At 37.0% G+C, this 18638-nt stretch overlaps 1 protein-coding gene across 1 annotated transcript in view; it reads right to left on the minus strand.

Annotated features, from left to right (window-relative positions):
* itgav (integrin, alpha V) overlaps window positions 1–17804 on the minus strand; it is a 28559-nt gene extending 10755 nt beyond the window's left edge. Inside the window, exons 1-16 of the mRNA XM_051904623.1 lie at window positions 17339–17804; window positions 16766–16902; window positions 13705–13796; window positions 12372–12486; window positions 11980–12041; window positions 11097–11142; window positions 9491–9613; window positions 9222–9266; window positions 8439–8482; window positions 8283–8339; window positions 7673–7725; window positions 2937–3142; window positions 2457–2648; window positions 2259–2304; window positions 1355–1462; window positions 1107–1162 (exon numbers count right to left, since the gene is read on the minus strand). Of these exons, the coding sequence (XP_051760583.1) occupies window positions 1107–1162; window positions 1355–1462; window positions 2259–2304; window positions 2457–2648; window positions 2937–3142; window positions 7673–7725; window positions 8283–8339; window positions 8439–8482; window positions 9222–9266; window positions 9491–9613; window positions 11097–11142; window positions 11980–12041; window positions 12372–12486; window positions 13705–13796; window positions 16766–16902; window positions 17339–17505 (1549 nt within the window). The 5' untranslated portion in view covers window positions 17506–17804. The remainder of the gene's footprint in view (window positions 1–1106; window positions 1163–1354; window positions 1463–2258; window positions 2305–2456; window positions 2649–2936; window positions 3143–7672; window positions 7726–8282; window positions 8340–8438; window positions 8483–9221; window positions 9267–9490; window positions 9614–11096; window positions 11143–11979; window positions 12042–12371; window positions 12487–13704; window positions 13797–16765; window positions 16903–17338) is intronic.
* Between the last annotated feature and the right edge of the window lie 834 nt (window positions 17805–18638).

The following is an 18638-nucleotide window of genomic DNA, read 5'->3' on the forward strand; positions in this document are numbered from 1 at the left end:
TATTTCTAGAGCAGTTTAAAACAACTGAAAGTTGACCAAAGTGCTTTACATTGATAAAAATATAACATATAAAAAAAAAAAAAAAAACAATACTGGAGATTATATTAATCTCTATGACACATTAAAAGCCATGTGAGTTTTTAGCTTAGATTTAAAATCAGAAAGTGTTTGAGCAGTTCTAACACAGCGGAAGGCTATTCAACAGTTTAGGGGCAATAACTATTAACTAACTTTAACAATGATATTATAAATATTATAATTATATTATATATTATATTATATATTTCTTAAATATATACATGTATGTGTGTGTATTTATATATACATATTAGTCATACACAGAACACACACATATATTACGTAAACACAGACTTTTATTTTGGACACAATCATGATTAAACATTGAACAGCCCTACTATTTGATGAATAGAAAGTTCAAAAGAACAGCATTAAGTTGAAATCTTTAAGTGTTATAAGCATTATAAATGTCTTTACGGTCTTTTTTTGATCAATTTAATGTGTCCTTGCTGAATAAGGTAATATAAAAAATTTAAAAAAAATCTTACTGACCCCAAACTTTTGAACAGTAGTGTATATACCTACTCTATACTTACAAATCAAAACAACTGACACACAGTTCGTTTTTTTTCAACTGTAATCAGCAGATCCATTTATGGCAGACCTTGCACCGTACACATCCGCACCTTAAGATTGCATAACGGCAGCCATTAGCTCAACCAGAGCATAGGAGAACTTCAAAGCGCGCAGAGAAATAATGAATTGGTATCATGGTCTGTGGTCTCTGAACAGTGGGCTGCAGGTCTGGTAGCCATTACACCCCAGACTGTGAGATCCATGTGAAGGCTTTGTGAGCACCGGACGCTTGGCTTTTTAACGGCTCTGCACCGTATGTCCGGCTCCAAACACACTGATGCCTGACACTTCGAGCTTGAGTTTCCCCCCGCAGCGATGCTCATAACACACACCGCAACAGCAGGACTCGGTTTACAGCTGCCATGTGCTTCTGCTACTTGCAATAATAGGTTCCATTGCCCTGAATATTATATGTTTCAATAATGTGCATATATAAAGAAATAAGTACTTACGAAGGGAAGACGGCGCTCCCTTGCCATTTGCTTTTAGACAGTATTTCACAGTGAAGCTAAGGGAAAGAATTAGAGTAGAATTGTGTTAATTCTCTTTTTTGCAGGTGATGTAATATGATTCAACAAAGTGAATGTTACAAAGATTTGAATGCACTTTTATTTGGCAATTTTGAAATAAAACATTTTGCATCTAAATGGCTATGATGGCTGTTTGGTTGAAATTGTTTGATGAAAGAACCTTGACTCACCAGGAAACTGTGGTGGTTGTTCCTGACAGGGTGCAGCTTTTGTCTTCAGGGTTCAAAATCTGTGGGCTGATATCCAGTGTGGCATTCACACTGATGACGGGACGAGCCCTAACAACACAAAACAAGCAAGTATCATCAGTCTGCCATTAAGGATCTCCAACGATAGACATTTTATACTGTGGTAACAATATAGAGTATAGTGTCATACAGCCCAGCCCTATCTGCCATTTTAGAAAGGCTCCTTTTAGTGTAAGATGGTAGACAATCACAGAAAAATCATGAAAACATTGTAATTTAGTTTTACATGATCATTTTAGTTTAGTTTTACATGACTTAAACAGGCTATTTTTGTTGCTGTGCCTTAAAGAATTCTATATGTAAATGGACCTGTTATGATTGGCTATTCTCACTGCATATAAATTACTGCCTAATTAACATACCTATTCATTAGGGCAGGTCAAGCTGCGAAATACTAAAGAAGCATTGATATCAATACTGTGATGGGTTTTGAATCACCCATTTTTCAAGCTTAGTATGTATTAATGATCTGGGTGGACTGGGAAGGAAGTTATAACATTGCAACATTGTCAGAGTATGATTGCACTGTTTATCATTACTCAGAGCTTATTTTGCAACAGTGACCAGCTGACTGTACATTATGGCTTATGTGTAATAAAGTGTCAGTCAATGTCTGTTGGTCTTCCATGTACAAATATAGATGATGGGAAATGTTTCACTGTGATTTTCTTTTAATACAGGCTCTAATTGCTTTCACTACTTGCACATAAAGCAAATTAAATGCTGCTGAATTAAATGAGACCACCTGCAATAGCTTATCCGTCCTGATCATAAAATTCTATCAAACGCACGTGTGATTTCAAAGTGCAGAATAAGCATACTGTACCTGTACAGAACGGCTTTGTCAGCTCCAAACACTCCAACAATCAGGTCTACAAGAGGACAGAGAGTGAAAGAAAGAGAATGAGAAGAGTCAGAGAGAGAAAGTAACTTTGAATTTATTTAGGTGACAGGATCTAATCAGTTGTGAAAATTTCAAAATTTGTGTGAATATGTAAAACAGGATTGAGTGTTGAAATCTCACCAGGGTATCCGTTCTGATCAACATCTGTGCCTCCGTGCATGGCGTAACCAAAGCTTGAAGGCATGGAAGCAGACGCCCATGTTCCTTCTAGAACTTGAGAGGCCACAGGACTCGGCCCTGTGGGACGCCCGTTATGGATGTATACCAGGCCGCGGTGGAACTGCCCACCATATGGGGCAGCAATAGCCACATCTGAGAAAATACAGAGGGATTAAACATAAAATCAGTCTGGTTATTGAGTAACAACCATGGGCAGTATTGTTTTTTTTATATGCTAGTACAGCCATTGCTCAAACAGCTCATGAGTCATGATTACTGTTGAACAATGAGGCACGGAAGATGGTGACAACAGCTTATGACCACGTCCACAAATGACTATGTATGTACTGTCTGTCTGTCTATCTATGATGCAAGCGAGTGCGGGCTCCTAAGAGTATAGCACACAAATACAAAGAATAAATTGAGAAGTCAAAAAAGTACCATTATATCCGTCCATGTTGAGGTCTCCCACACTGCAGATTGAGCTTCCATACCGAGCATAGATCTCAGAGCCCGTGAGTTTGATGGCACTGTTGAAGGTGAAGCCACCTTTTCCTAGGTAGACATAGACCTGACCCACCTCCCTCAGTTTCCCATCTGAGCCACGGTCCATGAACAGAGGAGCCCCCACCAACAAATCCAACTTCCTGCAAGGGGAAATAAAAGGTTTATCCTATTGGAAAAGATCACAGCTAGTCAACCACCATAAACCAGCGGAGAAATTCATGTTGATCTTTTCAGCAGAGTATTGTTGAATAAATGTCAATCAAGTGATCGTTATAAAAGCTGATCAAAACCAACCTCAACAAAAATGGTCAACAAGTTCAGGCACAGAGCAACTTGTCAGGAAAATGTAGGAAACTTTATCTTCACTGTTGCACAATGTTCAGATTTGAGTTCATTTTTTTTTAAATATCGCCAGTGAACACTCTCAAAGCATTGCTATGCATATATTCAGGGTAGGTTTACTTGCCGCAGAGTCATGAAAAGTGATTGACGAAAATCATTTAAGGATTGAAGATTATCATAGATTGAAGACGAGTATCATGTAAAGCAGTGGTTCTCAACTGGTTTCTTAAAAAAAGAAAAAAAAGAAAAAAAAAAAAAAACTGGGTCACAATATAAAAAGTCCAAAACACCACTGAAAGCACATCAGATTCTTTAAATTAACCATTTATCTCTCCTTGATGAACAAAATTGCTTTACTTGCTGAACTGAATAAATAACATGCCCCCTTACATTTCATTCTTATTCACAAATGACGTCACAATTCGCTCATGAATTCATTCAGTGCTACTCCGAGTCTCGTTCAGACTCGAAACACTGGCTGAATTCACAAAAGCATACTACTGCCATTTCTACTTTCTACTTCTATTTTATAAAAATATATAGCAAGTAACTAGTATAGTAAGAGCTTACACTATAGTCAGTCTTTGGGGGGAAAAAGCCACCAAAGCAGTTGTGCGCTTCAAAAAGAAGGAATTATATGAGTGCTAGAAAGTGAACAAGAATGGTATGTACAAAGCAGGTCCTAACAGTGATGCTGGCTTAGACACCACTACATACAGATACAGATGAGGAATACAGTGGGTACGGAAAGTATTCAGACCCCCTTAAATTTTTCACTCTTTGTTATATTGCAGCCATTTGCTAAAATCATTTAAGTTCATTTTTTTCCCTCATTAATGTACACACAGCACACCATATTGACGGAAAAACACAGAATTGTTGACATTTTTGCAGATTTATTAAAAAAGAAAAACTGAAATATCACATGGTCCTAAGTATTCAGACCCTTTGCTGTGAAACTCATATTTAACTCAGGTGCTGTCCACTTCTTCTGATCATCCTTGAGATGGTTCTACACCTTCATTTGAGTCCAGCTGTGTTTGATTATACTGATTGGACTTGATTAGGAAAGCCACACACCTGTCTATGTAAGACCTTACAGCTCACAGTGCATGTCAGAGCAAATGAGAATCATGAGGTCAAAGGAACTGCCTGAAGAGCTCAGAGACAGAATTGTGGCAAGGCACAGATCTGGCCAAGGTTACAAAAAAATTTCTGCTGCACTTAAGGTTCCTAAGAGCACAGTAGCCTCCATAATCCTTAAATGGAAGACGTTTGGGACGACCAGAACCCTTCCTAGAGCTGGCCGTCCGGCCAAACTGAGCTATCGGGGGAGAAGAGCCTTGGTGAGAGAGGTAAAGAAGAACCCAAAGATCACTGTGGCTGAGCTCCAGAGATGCAGTCGGGAGATGGGAGAAAGTTGTAGAAAGTCAACCATCACTGCAGCCCTCCACCAGTCAGGGCTTTATGGCAGAGTGGCCCGACGGAAGCCTCTCCTCAGTGCAAGACACATGAAAAGCACCTGAAGGAGTTTGCTAAAGATGGTGAGAAATAAGATTCTCTGGTCTGATGAGACCAAGATAGAACTTTTTGGCCTTAATTCTAAGCGGTATGTGTGGAGAAAACCAGGCACTGCTCATCACCTGTCCAATACAGTCCCAACAGTGAAGCATGGTGGTGGCAGCATCATGCTGTGGGGGTGTTTTTCAGCTGCAGGGACAGGACGACTGGTTGCAATCGAGGGGAAGATGAATGCGGCCGAGTACAGTGATATCCTGGACGAAAACCTTCTCCAGAGTGCTCAGGACCTCAGACTGGGCTGAAGGTTTACCTTCCAACAAGACAATGACCCTAAGCACACAGCTAAAATAACGAAGGAGTGGCTTCACAACAACTCCGTGACTGTTCTTGAATGGCCCAGCCAGAGCCCTGACTTAAACCCAATTGAGCATCTCTGGAGATACCTAAAAATGGCTGTCCACCAACGTTTACCATCCAACCTGACAGAACTGGAGAGGATCTGCAAGGAGGAATGGCAGAGGATCCCCAAATCCAGGTGTGAAAAACTTGTTGCATCTTTCCCAAAAAGACTCATGGCTGTATTAGATCAAAAGGGTGCTTCTACTAAATACTGAGCAAAGGGTCTGAATACTTAGGACCATGTGATATTTCAGTTTTTCTTTTTTAATAAATCTGCAAAAATGTCAACAATTCTGTGTTTTTCTGTCAATATGGGGTGCTGTGTGTACATTAATGAGGAAAAAAAATGAACTTAAATGATTTTAGCAAATGGCTGCAATATAACAAAGAGTGAAAAATTTAAGGGGGTCTGAATACTTTCATGTGTGTATACAGTGGGTACGGAAACTGTAAATGAAGTTGAAAATGGTAATTGGAGAAGCATATAGTACATGTAAGGTAGAGCTCACGCTGCTCTAATGGACTTACTGATGATATCAAGCATTGTTTACATTTAAATGAGCCTCAACATTCTATGTCAGTCCAGCAGCTTGAGTTGATATTTGAATATTTGAAATCAAAACAACTGTTTCTGAAGCCTTGAAGCCTGATCACACGTGCTACAAGCTCTTCACAACTCTACAATTTGATAAGTCTCAGTGATTTGTCCAGTCTTGGAAGTTCTTCTTGATTCATCATCATGGAGCAGCGTCGCCCAAGAAGAAGCAGGGCTCTTCCCACACACCTGAGGGGATTCTTGGTGGAGGGCGTCTCTTCCAGTCCAGACCCCTGTGAGCTTTCACAGCTGGCAGCTGTAATCAGGTTGGATCACACTTACAGCTGTATCTTTGGGAAAGCTCAAAGACCCACGGGTTTGGAGGAGCGCTACCTGAAGAACGCTGCTGTCCTTCCTGACATCCGTCCAGCAGCCTCAGTCTCTTCAGTGGACATGTGTCAGCAGGAAGAGCCTGTCTTCATCCACGGCTGCAGCGTGCAGGGCTACCAGGACATCTACAGCTCTGTGGCGGAGCCCATGATGAAGACACGCTGCGGTCGGCGCCGTCCCTACAGTCTTGAGCTGGGACTGAAGATCAAGCAGCGGCTGTGGGAGACACTCAAGTGCCCTTCACTGGTGGAGACGGAGCAGCCTGATGGACGCGTCCTGATCACTGAGAGCTTCTCCACAACCAGCAGAAGCTCCGCTCTTCGAATCCACGTGGACATCAGTGAAGAGCCCCTGCCTGAGGAACCCCGGAGAAAGAAGCCCAGACACTGAGTCATCACAGTGTCACATGGAGCCCAGAGAATATCACAGCGGGACCGACGTATGTAAATACTGTATATAGTCATAGAGTAAGTTTATAGTTTTATGAATTAAGTTTATAGCACAATGCTGTTGTGTTGTTTGGATGTTTTTGATGATTGTCAATGCGTTGACATTCAGCTCTTAAGTTGTACCAATGGTTGTCGTGACGTTTTGGATGGTCTCCTGTGCTTGACATGCTTTAAGGTTTTTTGCGTGGTTGTTAGCGTGTTGTTTTGCGGTTGCTGGACTCTTCTGATTTGTTTTCCGTGAATTGCTATGTGGTTGTCAGGATGTTTTGAGGGCTTGGTCGATATGTGGTTGCTTTTAAGCAGTTAGGTTAGGGTAGGTTAGGGTCCCTCACACGGTTTGCAGCTTGACGTGCTGTGAGGGCTTGTATGCATCAGTGATGCTGAGAGCTACGCCACTGGTACTTCACAACTACTGGTAGGGTCACCCATAGTGGACAGGTCTCAGCGGAGATGCCAGACGAAGACAAACCACCTGATCCTGGACAAGAGCAGACTGACCTGACGTTTCTGGCAGAACATCAGTGTCTTGCAACAACATCAGAACAACATCCAAGTAAGAACGACAAAGAGAATAAGGTAACAATGCATTAAGCATTTTATTCTTGATGTTTTCATCAATGTGATCATTTGTTTTTTTTTTGTTACCCAAAAGAAAGTAAGTCATACAGGTTTGGAACAACATAAATACATTGGAACAACATACATGAGGGTGAGTAAATGAGGTTAATTTTTGAATGAACTGTCCCTTTAATGTATGTGACCTTGATTTCTCCAGGGCTAGTTTAAGAGTGCTTTTGACTCACAAATACTGAATACAGTTTTGAACATGATATTGACCTGCATGCAACACATTATCGGGGCCACAACCTGCCAGTTGAGAAACACTGATTTAAAGTATCCATTTGTCCATAAAATGCCTTTCTTGAAGGAAAAGATCGTAAAAGAGCTTAGAAGAAACTTGTTTATGTGTAGAAATCATCAACATCCCTTCAGTGAGGAAAACATCTAACATCAGTGCATAGAGCATCACTTACCTGTCATTATTGATGTCAACGGCTGCTACAGAATGACCGAAGTAAGCAGCCATCTAAGGTGGACAAAAAAAAACAAAACACTTTAGTTATGACTAGGCTGGAGCTTTAGACTTTTAAAACCAACAAAAACAGTATAGATTTAACATACTAGTCTACATAAAAGTTATTGGCCATAACATTCAAAATAACCAACTTAATAATAATAATAATAAAAAATTACTATTATTATTATAGCTGGTTTTGGTGGTGCCGCCTACAGTATATAGATTCATTTTTTGAGCATGGACTCTGTTAAACATGTGTTGATTCTAGCTTGATTAACTGTTCACCACGGAAGCAATCACAATCAGCCAAAAACTCGGGCCTGTCGATGCCACACCTCATCCTCTTTTCTTCTCTTGCTCTTGAGCGCTGGCGACACTGTTGTCAATAGCTTCCAGATGTGGGAGTGGATTTAGGACATGAACTCTCCGCTCGTAAACAAATGTTGAACATAACTGGGCCATGACCACAAACATGGGCATGTCATGTGACCTGTGGGCTGCTCACAGGCAAGACTGCTCATATAAGAGTAAGTAAGTGTAAGTGTAAACATTTTTGTAACACTTACCTGTGTGCCTGTGAAATTATACATAGACTCCATGTTCTTCCCATTGAAAATGTTGACCTAACAAGACAAAACCAGACAAAGAGCTGTTTCAAGCAGGATTGCATCACTTTTATGGGTTTTTGTCAGATTCCTGACCAAAAATAGTACTAAACTCACATAACCGAGAGCCTTTTCCCCTCTGGGAACTCCTGTGACATAATCTAGAGAGGCAGGAAGAATTAAAAATGAGTTGGACACAACAATGCTTTCATTCAGCAGTGAAGCTTCTTGATCCATTTACATAGAAAAATCAGATTTAAGCCATTCCCATAATGCACTACTTCAAGTTGCAATGCTATGGAGATGGTATTTAGAGCAGGTCAGGCTAGCTCAATCAAGACACTGACAACTCATGGTTGTGGGCTGCTTAAATCATTTAAAACTTTGCCGTCAATAAGATTTTTTTTTTATGTTTTTGAAAATATCTTGTACAAACAAACAGTAAAATACAGTAACATTTTGAAATATTATTACAATTTAAAATAACAGATTTCTATTTGAATACATTTTAAATTGTAATTTATTACTAAATTTTCAGCATCATTACGCCAGTCTTCAATGTCACATGATCCTTTAGAAATCATTCTAAATAATATGCAGATTTGGTGCTCAAGAAACATGAAACAACTAAAAACAGTTGTGCTGCTTAATATTTTTGTGGATACCGCAAAAGATTTTTTTTCAGGATTTTTTGATGAATAATTATAAGTTCAAAAGAACAGCATTTATTTGAAAAAGAAATCTTTTGTAACATTATAAACATCTTTACTGTTACTTTTGATCAATTTAATGTGTTCTTGCTAAATAAAATTATTATTTCTTTAAAAAAAAGTCACAAACTTTTGAACAGTAATGTATATTTATCTTTTCCAAAATATGAAACATATCGAAATGTCTTACCATCTTCACCGTCATCATTAAAATCACCAACAGCCACAGAGTAACCTAAGAAATTAAATGACGACATAAATATCTGCACTGCAATTCTGCTTGTTTTTGTACATTCTGATCACTGAAACTCAAAGCACCCAAACATTCATTGCATGTGCAACCCAAAATTACACTGGGCTCTACTCCTGATTTACAGGTAACTGTGCAAATATAAATCACCACAAAAAATAATTACAACTCCAAGGAAACATCAAAACAAAAGACGCAAAAAGGCTTACCCAAATAACTGTCATCATACTGAGCCCCGGCTGACTTGGTTGATAACTGGTTACTGTAAGGAGTAAAAAAGTCCTTATTGTATCTGCTGATGACCTCAGTGATGTCATCTGAGATCAGCTGACCTGTAAAAAGAAGAGAAAAACAGTTAGGAGAACACCAGCAGCTAAAGTGTTTTTATCCCAAATACATAGGAAATGAAGTGTGCAAACAATAGATGTCTTGAACCTGCATGTGATGTTAAGCAAAACAGAAAGATGCAGTGCCAATAAATTCATACATGTAAATGTTAAAAGTAAAAACAGTCACATCATCTTAAATCATGAAATATTATTTCTAATATGGTACATGCATTTTGTTGTTGATTTTATGGCCTCTAATCTTTACAGACTTTTGACATCAGTGTTAGAGAATAACTCAGAAGCTCAGCATTTTCAAAAACAACATAGCTTGTTTAACAATCTTTTTAACAAGACCAGATTTAACAAAACAGTATATCAATCAATTTTTTGTCACATTATATTGCTCACACAGCCTTTCAACTGTGAAGCAAACACTTTCCTTAAATGGCCTCTTAGTAAAGTCCAATTCATTCCAGTGAATCAGTTCCTTTCATCCGTTCATTTAAATGTACCACTAAAAATTTAGATGGAATATAAATTTGAACTTCCCAGAAGTCACCCTTTTGTAGCAGAATAATTTAGTTACTGCTTAATACTACTTTTTAAATCATCACAACCCACAAGTTGTTTGATTAAAAAGTTATGATGTAGAAATTTTTATTGTACCTTGTAATGTAACTAACAATTTTCAGCTTACAGTTTCAATAGCTTTTCTAACACTGCGTCATAAAATCTGTTTAATTAATCTCCCTGTCATATAAAACTATTGTCATAACAACATAGTAATTCATTAACAAATGTAAACAGGCCAAAAAAAGACTTACTTCAAGTCTAATCAAGGTTAGCTTTAGTTACTATCAATCACACCATTACATTCACATTTCTGAAAGCATTTTACTCTCGGCAGGGAGTATAATTATCATACCACCACAAAAGAGAGACACTCAGCAGAAAAACTAAACACAGTAACAAAAAAAAAAAAAAAAACACCCATTACAGAACTTTTAAAAAACGATCACCGCAGGTCATGAAATTAATAAAAGATGTGTTTAAATGTCTTTTCTGGGCATGGTTCCTAAAATGACCCCACCCTGTGAGGTCATAACAGAGCTGTGATTCAGTAAACAACCATTTCAGCATCACAGAGCACAACACAAAACATTTCAATGAAACCACAGACTCATCTCCACTGCAGGAGACAGCATATGATTCTGCATTATTTATTGACTTCAAAACAGCATCCTCTTTTCTGAGCAGCATTTCTCTCACAGGCGGAGACCGAAGACACATTTGTACATTTTAACAAGTATTGCCGAGGTTGCACAAACATTCACTGGCCTGTTTTGTGTCAATGCTATATCTGAACTTGCCCTTGGAAGCAAGACACAACAGACATTCTCTGAGTCACAAAAAATTCTGACAGAGCACATTGTTGTTTCCCATTTCAGTGTCAAATTCACAGAAGGATAATAAAACAATAGTTTACCTTGCCAATAAAAGCTTCCTGGTCCTCCAATAACAACCCGGTTTTTCTGAAGGAGATATAAAAACATGTTTTGGTACATTCGGCACAAGTTTGGGCAGGAATGGGCAATGACATAAACATGCACAGCAATAAAGTATCTAAATATCCAAAACAAATTTTGTTATTAATGTTGTCAAGAAAAAGACCCAGCACTTCTCAAATAAAACATTTCAGAAAAATAAATGTGTGAGGTCTAAAATGGTAAAACATAAGATATAGTGGGGTTTGATATGAATATACAAGAAATGCATACAGTCAAACCAAGAATTATTCAAACATTTTTGATATATTTTTACAAGTGGGTGCAGGACATTTATGTAAGTGAGGATAGCAAAATAAAGTAAACTGTGACATATTATACTCAACGGTTCTTCAAACAGTGCACTACCAGTAAAATTGATAAAAATTTGGAACCAAAAATTATTCAGACACTTTGACCTGACCATGTTTTGCTTAAGTGTTATCTGACATAATTAAGATTATTTTTTTTCTGACACAGTTTAACTCTGAGATCTTGTCATATTTTTTTACTATTTTTTTTAAACTATAGTGAACAAACTGAATTAATGTGTGAAATGTTCAAGGTGTCAGGAAATTACAGTGGTTTAAAATAACACAATGTTTTACATTTACATATGATAAAAATTTAAAACATTTTATGGTGAAATCTTACTAAAGTCCTTAAGTGAGTTTACTAAATAAAAACGTCTGGATTTCTTAAGTAATGAAAGTCAGACATCAAGTGCCCTTATATTTTTGGGGCTATATATAAAAAAATAAAAATAAATAAATAAATAAATGCATTAGTATACAAGGGAGCAGATTTATGTAGAAGAAAAAATACCTTCACAAAGTCAGCACTGAAACCTGCTTGACAAAATCCTTGTCCCTCAGGTGAGTTCGAGTCTGATGAAAAAAAAAATTAAATTCATTCATGTATTTACAACAAGCAGAAATAGTTTTGAGGAAGTCTCAATGTGAAGGAAAGCTGAGAAAGAGGAAGGCAAACTTTAGACAGAGGAACTGTCATAACCATATGACAACTGGCACACCGACTGGGAAAAACGTATTAACTCAGACATGTCTTAAAACCAAATGCATGCAGGAGATGATACACAACACAAGTATGACATCCCATAAATCTAAGTCAAGACATTTCAGGGAGGCTATTAGATGTGACCCAATAAGGGCATGAGCAGCCTAAGGTGAAGTTAAGCACTGTGATCATGTACATACTAGAGCGGCAGGGCGAATATTCCACAATGTTATTGCCTTTCTTCAGGTAACATGTCCCGACAGGCTCTCTTTCTGAGAATCCATACGTGCTCCACTGGTAGAGAGGAGCACATGCCTGAAAAGAGAGGAAAAATGTATGTGCAGATCAGTACATGAGTAGTAATCATGTTCTTCTAAACCATATGCTGAGAAATATCTGCTGACATATATTACAGCAAGACTTATTTTAAACAATATTTTTAGTTCCATAAAAGCATTGAAAGTCAAGATCTTTTAAAGTACTTTTAAATAAAAGAAGAAAACAGCTCCTTACAACATTACAATAATAAATATATAACTTCAATTTGATATCTGACTTGTTTTAATCTAGGATTTTCTAGGATACAGAATCAGAATGTTTATAATCTACGACAGGGCTTAACAATAAGGACATCCCGGGGTCAATGTAATCAGAGTTCCTACACATTTTCAACTTCAAAATTCCATACTCAAATTTCCAAACCTCTCTGTAGATTTTTCAGACCATATTTCACATAAATGTTTCGTACAGCATTATATATTTGGTATATAGAACAATCATCTGTAAATATTTCCTCATTTTTGTTTTTGTCATTGGTTTTCTCTAAATGGTAACATGCTCCCTCTTACATGATGAAAAGAAAGCTAAAACACTTTATAACCTGTATATTTTTACCTCTGACAACCTTTGATGTTGCACGATCACCAAACAGCAAAGTACATTTAGATGGTCATTTACTTTTTTTTTTATCTGTTGCTGGTTTGAGTGGCACAAACACATTCGTTTAGTGAAGAGACATATTAAAGACAACCAGTCTTGCGTAATGAAAACGTAAGCCTTGAATTTATTCAGTTATGTTCGTCAATCACTGAACGATCACTAAACTTCTGCCATGAAATCACTCTGCTTGGATGATAAATTTATTTTTAGAAATTCCTAATTTTATATTTTAGAAAACTGAATAGGGGAAATAGTCTGGAAACAAATATTTTTCCCCATACGTTTCCAGACCTGGAAAATACTCATATCAATTTCCACTTTTCAAAACTGCGTAGGAACCCTCTGTAAAAGACCAGTTGATGGAATATCACTTGTTTTTGCACAAAAAATTTTTTTTTTTTGAAATTTTGCTGCTAATACAAATATGACATACAAGTTTCTGTTACAATTGCACAAATGACTTGTGATTCCCCCTGATTCCTGATCAATTCTCCTGAGATTTTGGAAGCATAAGTAAAATTAGATTAAAATTTATTTATTTATTTTTTCTTCTTTTCTCGATCTTATTTCACAACAAATTTCTACATGACTCACCAGAATATGGTCCCCAGAGGAACGCACAGTGGCCCCAAACCACTGATTCGACTTAAACTCCATTTGCTTTCCATTGGAATTCTTCCTGTCATCTGTGATGGGAACGACAGAGGAATGGGGAAGGAAGAGAAATGAAGGAAGGAGGGGGTGGAAATATAAGTTAGTCAGTTAATTAGATTCATCAGACTGTCATCGTGTCCTTTGTAGTTGACTACGCTGGTCTTCCAATCACTACAATCTCATCCACTGGCGTGTTCCTCTATCTCCAGCTGATTTCAAAAGGTCTGATATGACAGAAGCATCTGAGACCATAGATCAAAAAGTTGATATGCCACACTCTCTCATCCTCTTCATTTCCAAACTATCTGAAGTTCAATCCAAGGTCATGAACACTGACAGCTGAATCTATTTATGGCATGTTAGAATCAAACACTACCTTTCCTGCTGTTAACAAGCACAATGAACTTGAGAACAAACAGTGATTTGTTAATTATAAAAATATTCTGACATCATTCGATATCATTCTTTGATATTCACATGATATCATTCTTTAGTTATATAATGTTGGCCCTAGAAATCAAAATGAATAAAATGATTTCGAAATGTAATTTGTAAACATTTCCAAAAATACTTTGCGCTTGAAAGATTTCCTAGGTCTACATGATCCAACACACACACACACACACACACACACACACACACACACACACACACACACACACAGCCAAGAAAGATATTTTCCCTCCCTGTGGCTTTGGTTCATCTCAGCCACAGTGTCAGCCTCAGGAAGCCCCAGCTGTTCATCAGTCTGTGCTACTGAGCTGGGAATTTCCCAATGTTTCTCATGGTCAACACAGTCATACAGCTGGTCAACAACACCCAGGCTTTACTAGAATTAAGCACTTAATTATTGCCAAACAGCACAAAAGGGGAGATGAGGCCCAGTGGAAACACAGTTGTGTAACCATGCTGTAACAGTTCAGCATGAATGTTGTTACTTACACAGCGATTTCCATCCCACACTTCTGACATTTCTCTCTAATCTAGACTTTGCTTGCTCCTCAAACAGTCAGCAGGTCAGCCAGCATAGAGAACACAATTGTACAGCCATGATTAACCACAGCCCATTTAATTGTATTATTAATTATTAGTTAACAGTAATTGCAAAAGAACTGTCTTAGTTCAGAGAAAATGTCTGAAAGTTTGGCATTTAAAATAAATAAATAAATATATTTTTACACTACCGGTCAAAGGTTTTGAATGGTAAGATTTTTAAATGTTTTTAAATGAAGTCTCTTCTGCTCAGCAAGGCTTCATTTATTTGATACAAAGTACAGCAAAAACAGTAAAATTGTGAAATATTTTTACAATTTAAAATAACTGTTTTCTATTTTGAAATGCTATTTATTTTTGTGTTGGAAAAGCTGAATTTTCAGCATCATTACTCCAGTCTTCAGTGTCACATGATCCTTCAGAAATCATTCTGATATACAGATTTGCTGCTCAAGAAACATTTATTATTATCAATGTTGAAAACAGTTGTGTACAATTTGTTTTCAGGATTATTTAATGAATAGAAAGTTCAAAAGAACAGCATTTATCTGAAATAGAAAGATTTTACCGTTCAAAAGTTTGGGGTCAGTAAGTTTTTTTTTTTTTGGAAAGAAATTAATACTTTTATTCAGCAAGGATGCATTAAACTGATCAAAAGTGACAGTATGGACATTTATAATATTGCAAAAGCTTTATATTTAAGATAAATGCTGTTCTTTTGAACTTTCTATTCATCAAGTAATCCTGAAAAAAAAAATTGTACACAACTGTTTTCAACACTGATAATAATAACAACAACAGTGTTTCTTGAGCAGCAAATCAGCATATTAGAATGATTTCTGAAGGATCATGTAACACTGAAGACTGGAGTAATGGTGCTGAAAATTTAGCTTTGCCATCACAGGAATAAATTACATTTTAAAATATATTCAAAATATTTCACAATATAACAGTTTTTGCTGTATTTTGGATCAAATAAAAGAAGCCTTGGTGAGCAGAAGAGACTTCTTTTAAAAACATTAAAATCTTACTGTTCAAAAACTTAACCAGTAGTGTATATTTGTAAAATATTTGTACTAAAGCAGTTTTACTAAAAATGTCATTTGTCATTATATTTTTTTCCCCAAAGTCCATTTTGTTTGGTATTAAAATTAAATAAATATATATACACTAAAGCTAAATTGACATTAAAAATTGCTTCCAAATTTTATTTGTTTTGGTACTTCATACACATACATACATAAAATCTTCTCTTTTTTTCCATAAAATATATCACTAAATATGATATACTCCAAACTTGCCATAGATGCACAGCATTATTAAAGCTACTCTATACATGGTTCTTTTTCCAAGAACTTCTTTAAGGGTGAAAAGAACACAGAGTAGTAGTTCAGTTGTTGGTGAGAACTCTAAACACACTGAGATAATCCAACTGAAGACTTTTTTGTTTGTCTGGTAGTTCCTCTTGAAGCAATCCAGCTTGACTGGCAGGGTAAATCAGGCAAGGCTAGTCTATAACCGCAACTGAATGCCAATGAGATCTGGCACAATAAACAGTGCCTATATTCAAGTATATACATAAAGATTAACAAAATCCTGTTAGTGTGAAGATTGTGTACATCTGCAATATAGTTAGTGGGCCAGCATATGAATTCTGTGAATGGTAAAGAAACTCCACTGTCTGTTGCAGGACACTGCCAAGCATGTGAATTCAAAACATCTTTTAATAACAATCGCACAATCCTAGATGAGCCTTGACACAACCTCAGACTCCCTCTCTTGTTATTTTTCCTCCACCTATTGAAAATATTTAGAGCAAAGCTGATATATGACCCAATAAATCATTAAAGTGCCACAGGCTACTCAGAAGGTCCTATAATAACTCTGACAAACCCTACCTCTTCCACTAGCATGCAATGTGAATCAATACACAGAAAAAGCTTTGAATAACAGCATGGTGGAGCAAAGATTACATTATAATGGCTGAAAACACAGTGCTGCGTCTTACCAGTGCTGTCAAACTCAATCTGTGTGCATGTGCCGCTCTTGTGCCAAGGACAGCTGAAGACAGCGCCCCTCTCAGTGACTACAGAGGGGGTTTGATCAGATGTGTTTGCCCTGGGTGCACCAACCAGTATGTTTAATCTGGAATCAGAGGGTAAAATGTGTTTTATATGATTTATTTTGTTAAATACATAAAAACATCTTTTTTTTAAATAAAATACTCTTTAATTATATATATTTATTACATATAATAAATATTATTTATTACTATTACACACACTCACACACACACACACACACACATATATATATAGAGAGAGAGAGAGAGAGAGAGATTAAATATTAAGTAAATAACAACATATGTATACATAAGGTATACACATACTAGTGCTACAAAAGAAAATTAAATTTGCTATCCGTGTTAATACATTTATTTTTCAGAATATCTACGCATACTTGAGATTTACATTTTCCTGAAATAAATAAATACATACAGTAGGCTCCTATTATATCTAAAACCAGTTCGTCTGTAGATTGCCAGCTCACAAGGTTAACACGTACAACTTCATCTACTCACTGTTTGTTATCAGGATTGAAGAAAGCCACAGAAAATCCAAAGTAACTTCCTGGAGGTCCAGAGAAAACTGTAGGTTTACTAAAGTCCAGATTAAATGAAAGTGCTCGTTTGCAGTAAAAAAGAGCCACTAGAGCCCAAAGCCAACAACAGATAAGACGTTTGCCCATGTTTTGTGTCTTTGTAGAGTATGAGAGTAGATGGAGAGATCGCGCTGTTTGTGGGTGGGTGGATGTCTTGATCAGCAGCACATATGACTGATTCCGCACTCCATAATAACAAAATTACCGCAACGCTCGCACTAACAATTTCGCAGAAATGGCCGTTACATTATTGCAGGCGGGCCGCTGAAATAAACCTCATCCGTTTCCAGTCTGTCCAGTAAAATGGAAGTCTAAGTAGGACACGGACACCGATGTAGCCCAGCTCGGATGCAGCCGCGGGATGTCCCACTGTACAGGAAGTGAAAATAAACCAACCTACTGAAACGCCACGGTGACGTCACGAGAAACTTCCGCGCAGATTTCATCACCGGGCATCGTCTGCATGACTTAAATGGGCATGAACTGGTAAACCTTTTAAAAAATGCCATAAAATCTTTGTGATTCCATGCAAGAGTGATTCATTATTTTAATAAAGTCTTTTGCTTTATGTAGAACTAGTAAACTGCGCCACCATGTGTTAAGAACGGTACGAATACAATTTTATCTGTATTCAATTCAACAATAAACAAACATATGGCTTCATTTAATTAGAGTGAAATTTCACGTAATGTAATTTTTTTTTTTTATCTGTCATTGCACTAACTGCAATAAATATAACAGATGCGAACAAAAGCTGTCAGCTTTTTATCAGTAAGACGATCCTTGAGTCACACTTTATCCACAAGTTGCAGATAACTGCGACAATTACAAATGACTATTCAGAGCCTGGGGATATTCTATTCATATATGGACTTGTCAGTGATTCATGACTTTAAATGCAGTGAAGTAAGTCTCCAAGAATGCAGTCTGTAAATCCCCCTGGGATCCCTCATAGATTTTGTATGAAAAGGAAAAATTCAGTGATTTTTATGCCCGGCTGGCTTATCTTATAAGGAAAGACATAGGCCTACTATTTTAAACCCTTAACATACTGTAAACTCAAATGTATATGGAACAATTAGTCTTTTATGCTGTGTCACAGAGTAAAATGCTTGAAAAGATTGTGTTTCCTGAGGAAATAAAAGGCACCAGTTGCAAATTGGAACACAAACAACATTCTCACTCTCTGGGGAACAAAGTCACTTTTGTTTTAGAGCTGA

The sequence above is a fragment of the Ctenopharyngodon idella genome, chromosome 9 (genome assembly GCF_019924925.1).
Source record: "Ctenopharyngodon idella isolate HZGC_01 chromosome 9, HZGC01, whole genome shotgun sequence".
NCBI lineage: Eukaryota > Metazoa > Chordata > Actinopteri > Cypriniformes > Xenocyprididae > Ctenopharyngodon > Ctenopharyngodon idella.